The 6,463-nt window shown below is 42.6% G+C and overlaps 1 protein-coding gene across 1 annotated transcript; it reads right to left on the reverse strand.

Annotated features, from left to right (window-relative positions):
* Positions 1-1,445: 1,445 nt before the first annotated feature.
* Positions 1,446-3,142, reverse strand: LOC129670883 (gamma-crystallin E-like). The gene is made up of 3 exons (XM_055599497.1): positions 3,105-3,142; positions 2,775-3,017; positions 1,446-1,729 (listed from the first exon to the last, which is right to left on the reverse strand). Exons 1-3 carry the CDS (start codon positions 3,111-3,113, stop codon positions 1,457-1,459), a joined length of 525 nt encoding a protein of 174 aa, XP_055455472.1. The 5' UTR covers positions 3,114-3,142; the 3' UTR covers positions 1,446-1,456.
* Between the last annotated feature and the right edge of the window lie 3,321 nt (positions 3,143-6,463).

Consider the following 6,463-nt stretch of genomic DNA (forward strand, 5'->3'; position numbering starts at 1 on the left):
TAGGAAAGATCTTCACTCAAACTAAACTCACTTCAAGTGTTCACAGCCACATGTACACTAGACACAGCAATTCTAAAATGTCCTCAGAGCTTCTCTAGCTATCTTGGGGCTTACAAGTATATTGGACAAATAAAATATCAGTCAAAAATAATCTAATTATTGTATTCTAATATTTGAGCTTCTGAAGACAGTGTATTTCCTAGCTGATTGGTGTTTTTATCCAAGTAGAAAGTAACTTGATCAAAAAGAAGACAGGGAATGTGGAAATTATCACACTGAAAATTAAAAGAACACAGATTTACAGAAAGGAAAAATAATTTGCGGTCCTTATTTTATAATCTGCTATTTAGTTCACCATGAATTTATGTCATTTTAATTATTAAAGCGAATACCATGAGTTGTATAGTAACCTGCTTTCTTCCCCCCATTCTGTGCAAACATACAAAATATAGCATTTGTACATAAAGTATAACAAAATGCCTGCTTAGATTTCATTTCATGACTCCTAGCTGTAAAGTAATCTTGAGCTTCCTTAAACAAGCCCCCAACTCCCATTTTTCATGTCTTAGTGACAGAATTGTTACCAAAAGCTATTGGTGAACTCAGTGTCACAAAAGATGTATCCAAGTTTGGGAATAATATCTGCTGGGTCCATGATGTGCTTATGAGCTCTGCATGTCTGTATTGTATTTTCCTAACCTTGGACTCTCCTCAGTCTCACACTGAAAGTGTTCATTTTTCCATCAGCTCACACCACAGAGCACTGTTTAGCTCCAATGGAAACTGCATTTGACAGAGTCCTTTGACTTCTTTTAAAGAAGGGTCCTGGTTCATAAATCTTCCTACATGCTCTCAGCATAGACAATATATTTTTAAAAATCTCTTCAATCCCATAGTTTTAGACCATTGGGAAGTGTCAGACACAATTGTGGCAACAGATAAGAGTCTAACTCTTGTCTCCCACTGATGCAGTTTTACTTAGCCATTCCCCTTTATTCAATCACCCCAAAGGAGTTTCAAGTTTAAGAGCACTAAAGTTGGAAGCAAACGCCCTACTTGAGAGCTCATAGAACAGCTTCCAGGAATCTGCTATAGGAAAGCCATTGTCCATGACACAAATATGCAAAGACATTTAATTTGCATCAATGGCTCACAAGAAGAGTCTTTTTGCTCCCATCTTCACAAATTAGGAAACCAAGGCACAGAAATGCTAAGTGGCTTGCCCTACCACCTATAGCTAGTGAGTAGATGGGGCCCAGGTTCCTGAGAATGAGTTTCTGGGCTACTCAGCTCACAACACTCACTGAGCATGAGCATAAGAATATCCACACCTTTCCTGTCTCCAGTTACCACACCCTTCAAAGATGAACAAAGTAACGAGGACTGCATAACTGCATGGAACACATAAGAAATATTTTATTAACTTCCAAATGATGAAAGGGCAAAGTTAGAAAATTCAATAGTAATCCATGATTCTCCTCAGAGAGCCCACCCTGGCATTCATGGCGCCCCAGTCCTGGTAGCGCCTGTACTCTCCGGGCCTCAGCAGGTACTGCCGCCCCCGGTAGTTGGGCATCTCATAGAGGACCCAGTAGCCCTCCATCACGTGGAAGGAGAGGAAGTCGCTGAAGTGGAAGCGATCCTGGAGGTTGGAGCAGTCGTCTGTGATCTCCACCATCTGGCCTCTGAAGTCCTCTCGCTCATAGATCTTGATCCTGTGAGAGCTGGACTGTGCGTCCACAACAGTGGACAAGGGGACATCAGAAAACCTGACCTGAGCTTGGCAATCCAGAACCCTGGGGTGTCAAGCTGCCCTGGGGGATGGGCATCCCTTATCTTTCCTATGCCAAAGGTGACTAAATAAACAAAATAAAATAAAATAATGGTCAACGCCAGGTAAGTCACAGGAAACTGTGGAAGAGCTCAATTCACACAAACCCTCTATTTATCCCTTCTTTTTGCTTCAGGCCCTGTTTTCAAACCTGGAGATCAAGACCATCTTAAAAATCTAGGTTTAAAGAGGCTGTGGTGGTGCATGCCTGTAGCCTCAGCCCTTAGGAGATAGAGGCAGGAGGATTTCAATTTTGAGAGTGGAGGGCTAGACTAGGGAAGTTTAGGGCTTGCCTTGGGTGCATCCCAAAAAACCAGGTAAAGGACAGCACCAGAATGAACTAAGTAAATGAACTAAAGAACGGAGTTCAACTCCCAGCTCTAACGTATCCTGGCAAAGCACATTTATAAAACCCAAAGCAAATGTCAAAGATTCTCAAGAGGCCTGTGCAGATCAAGACTGTGAAACGTTTACAGCAATGGAAATTCAGGCTGCCTGTCCTTACTTCCCTGAAGGAGGTCCAGACCTCCTTCCATTTCTGCCCCTTCCCAGCAGGCTGTCCCAGGGTCTTCTTCCTCTGTAGGGAAGATTCCCTTAAGCAACATAACTTGAGGAACGGGAAGCTGTTTGCTAAAGTTCCATCCTCCAAACATTCAAAGTATTACAGCTTCCAAAAGGGCTTGTGTATGCAGCCAGATCAGATCTTTACAAAGCCTGGCGCGCAGGGCCTCACCAAAAGAACACCCAGCCATTTCTGGTAAAAGGGAAAACTGAAGAGCAATTCTCAGAGTTACGGGTCCTTCTAAGGAGCTTGCGGCATTTTCCTGAATCCCAGAGCACCCCGACAGGGACGGTGGAAGCCACCCCCTCCCTCTGCTCAACGTGTAACTGTATCAGGGACAAGGTGAGGATGAAGGTCAGAGGGACGTAGGAAGGGACTCACGTGGGGGATGAGGCGGCAGGAGCGGATGGAGTCGCTGAAGCCCATCCACTGCTGGTAGTCAGGGTAGTCCCCGCGACGCAGGAAGTACTGGCAGCCCGCGAAGTTGGGCTGCTCATAGAGCATCCAGCAGCCGCTGTCCACGCGGATGGAGTTGCAGCGGCTCAAGTAGGGCTGCAGGTTGGGGTGGTCACTGCTGCACTCGTAGTGGCGGCCCTGGAAGCCGCGGTCCTCGTAGAAGGTGATCTGCAAGGCAAGGCCGGGCTCAGAGGCCTGGTGTGGCCTGGAGTTGAGGGCGGCTCCCTCCCCAGGCCCGGGGCCCGCTGGGCTCACCTTCCCCATGGCTGGTGGTGGCTGGCGGGTTGGATGGGATGATTCTGTTGGATGTGTGGGGCTGGGAGCAGGGTCTATATAGCAGGAGGTCTGCTGCGTTGGCAGGAACAGCACAAAAGGGGCCCCCCGGTGCGACAAGGCACTTTCTCTCTCTCCTTTCTATATAATGACTGTGGGGGAGGCGTGGGTTATTGTACGGTTTTCTCTTAGACTCTCCAGAGCTTTCGAATGGATGACGAATCATTGACCTGGTTGCTGCTTGATGCTGCTCTGGCCTTTAAAGGACGCTGATTTGAGGAACTGAAATTGAGTAAAGATGCTTAACTAGTTAACCATTGTAATTAGTCAGTTTGTAATCCCCAGACCAGGAGAATTTGAATAACAATTCATGATAATGATGGGATCTGCATCCCTAGGAGCTTGAAGCTTTTAAGCTGGAGAACTGCTGAAAGTCCAGGGCGTCCAGATGGGGACGAGTGTACCTTCTCCACCTGGTGTTCCAAGTGGGATCTGGATTGGATAACTAATTGGGGGATGTGACAGAAGGCAAGTCACCAGAAAGGTATGATGATTTAACAAAACCCGGGGCTCTGGAACTTGGGTCCTGGAACTTGGACCCTCCCAGGGATTTCTCGATGCACATGAACAACACAGATCATTTGAAATCTCAGTTTTGCAGAATCTCTGTTGTTGTTTGGTTTGTTTTTCTGTTTTGGGGGAGCAAGGCCTGCTTGCTCACTGGTTTAGGCTCTCACTCCTAGGCTGGTCTTTTCTTCTCCCCGGATCCATGATCACTCCCCACCATCCCTAGCTCCAACCACACTAGAATGCTATTGTAGCATTCCAGGCTGAAAACACTGTGGGGACCTTTGGGATCACTGTGGGGTGGTTAGCAGTCTCTGGCCTCCACCTCTCACACAGACAGTGTATCCCCTTCCTCGCAGCCGTGAGCGCCCTCAGGGTTGAGGCACTGCTGAGTGCACCTAGAAAGCGATGTAGAAAAGTCACCCGAGACCCAAACCACTGTTCTAGAAGTTCTCGCTGTGTTCAGTCCGCACTTACTGTTCCCTTCACATTTCTGTCCTCAGTTCTCCATTGCATTTAAAGAGTGGGTTTGAGAAATTGAAGAAACGCCTCAGAAGTAACCAATGCCGCTCAGGGTGTCACTGGAGGAAGCAAAAGTTCCCCTCAATGAAACAGAGCATCTCCTGTGTTTTCTAAACAGTCTTACTTGAAAATAATGCTTTAGTTACTGTAATTACATCTTAAAAGGAAATACATCAAAACCCTTGCTAGTTGTGCCACTCCTAATACTCTTCATAATACAAATAGATTATCTGTTAGTTACAGTATGTGAAAAAAAATTACCTTATGTGTATAAAAGCTTCCTGAGGCAGGCAGCAATTTAGTTTTAAAAGTAAAGTCTATAGAGAAAGAAGAGTAGTAGGTCTAATAACCTTTGAGATGACAAAATGTCTGAAAAAACAAATAGGTCATGACAGTGTAACAAGGACAATAAGAATAAGGGAGATACTGCCAGAAAGGGTCTGGGCAGCTAGGGATCAGGGAAGAGTCCCAGGCACAGCTCTAGACTTCTGGCAAAGAGATATGCCCAAGGAATGCCTTTCAGACTCAGGGTCTGTTCTAGAACCTGGTTTTAGTTCAGATACCTTTGTTAAAGGTTTCTAAATTGTTCTTTCTAGCCATTATTTGCATAGGAATTAAGGGCAAGCTGTGTTGCTTATTTTAGAAATCCCGATGAGAGCAGGTAGTTATGGTGCTTTTCAAACTTCAACTGCACTGTCAATCTATCCACGGAGCTTTGTGCTAAGCAGAATTATTTTGAAATAATTTTTTTCCAAGAAATGGAAAGCAAATAGTGTCTCTCTACACACTCCATGTACTGGGGGTTGAATGCCAGGGTTCCTTCCATATTAAGCTGTCATTCCTCTAAGACACAGCCACAGTCCTTTACAGTTAGAAATTATGAAGAGAGACCCTTCCTTTCCTGTATGACTAAAAGAAGATAAATAACGTATGTGACATTCAGCAAAAATCCTAGCAGAAACACAATATGTTATTATCCTTGCTTCTCCCTGAGATTTCTAAAGAACTTAAGCCCTTCATCCTCTGGTCCATCGTGGATTTTTTTTTTCCGGGTGGGGGCAGTGGGAGTGAGGTCAGCCCTTTAGATGACCACACAGGATGAAATGGATGGGTGAATCATTGTCAGATAAAGGATATCTTTCTAAGTATGTTCTTGGAAAGTAAATATAGAAAATGTAAGGAACAAGGATTCCCAAATACTTTCTCCTGAAGGCTTGCAATAAGTTTTCCTAAAGTGATTTGGCAAAATATACTGTTTCCAGTTGATTGTTTTGTTATTTGAACCTTTGGAAATCTCTATGAAAGGTAGCTATTCTCCTTCAGAGATACACATAATGAATCTCCCAAAATAGTCTAAGGTATTCCAAGAGTAAAATACTTAAGATTATACATTATATTTCTATTCTAAATTCCATATTGTACAACAGAATCTTGTAATTAGTTTTGTATTATTAAGAGGCAGCAATAGTTCCTTAACACCAATCACAGTAAAGTACCAAGACTCTTAAGGGAGACTTGGAAACAAATGCAAAGTATTATTAGCAGCAGAATTAATTATCTAAAGAAGAAAAGGCATCTCTATCAATCACAAATGTCTTCTGGTAAAACCCTATGATCTGATTTTTTAATTCAGCATAACAGCTGTTTTCTTTCAATTAATTTATAGTATTTATGTCTATGATAGAAAATAGTGTGTAAGATAATTCATTCCAAAATTAGTTTGACAAGGCAGCTGTGAACGGCAGACTATGAAACCCATATACAGAACATTTCTTCATCAGTTGTTTGCTAAAAATAGATGTGAAAGTAAAGGAATTTCCAACTTTAAAGCAACAGGAAAAGTGAAAAAGGATGCATATTACATGATCCAAATGTGAGGGTATCTAAATCTAGATTTCATCTGGAATAATACAAACACACACTTTCTGACAAATGAACCTATAAAATGTGACAGTAAAATGAATATTTACTTAAATCTAAGATTATTATTTTTCACAAAAATTGTTAAACTTTTCAAACATCTTACATATCTACTACTAAAACAATTCAATGCAACCAAGATAAAAAAATATTTAAAAAATAACTCTGGGAATAAGGTTTGGTTATTTTTATTTGTTACAGGGAAAACATTAGTCATTCTATTCTCTCCTTACCAAGTAGTTGACTACGGTATTGACTAAAGTAAATCAATCAGGGCCTAAAGAAATAAAATATAAGCAAACAAATACTTCACAGAAGTCACGACTCCTGTC

This window comes from Psammomys obesus, unplaced genomic scaffold (assembly GCF_907164565.1).
Source record: "Psammomys obesus unplaced genomic scaffold, mPsaObe1.curated_primary_1811, whole genome shotgun sequence".
In the NCBI taxonomy this organism is placed as follows: domain Eukaryota; kingdom Metazoa; phylum Chordata; class Mammalia; order Rodentia; family Muridae; genus Psammomys; species Psammomys obesus.

Coding starts and splice junctions, on each gene's coding strand:
- LOC129670883 (XM_055599497.1), bottom strand. Junction 1,730..2,774: donor CCTGCCGCCTCATCCCCCAC/GTGAGTCCCTTC, acceptor GTGGACGCACAG/TCCAGCTCTCACAGGATCAA.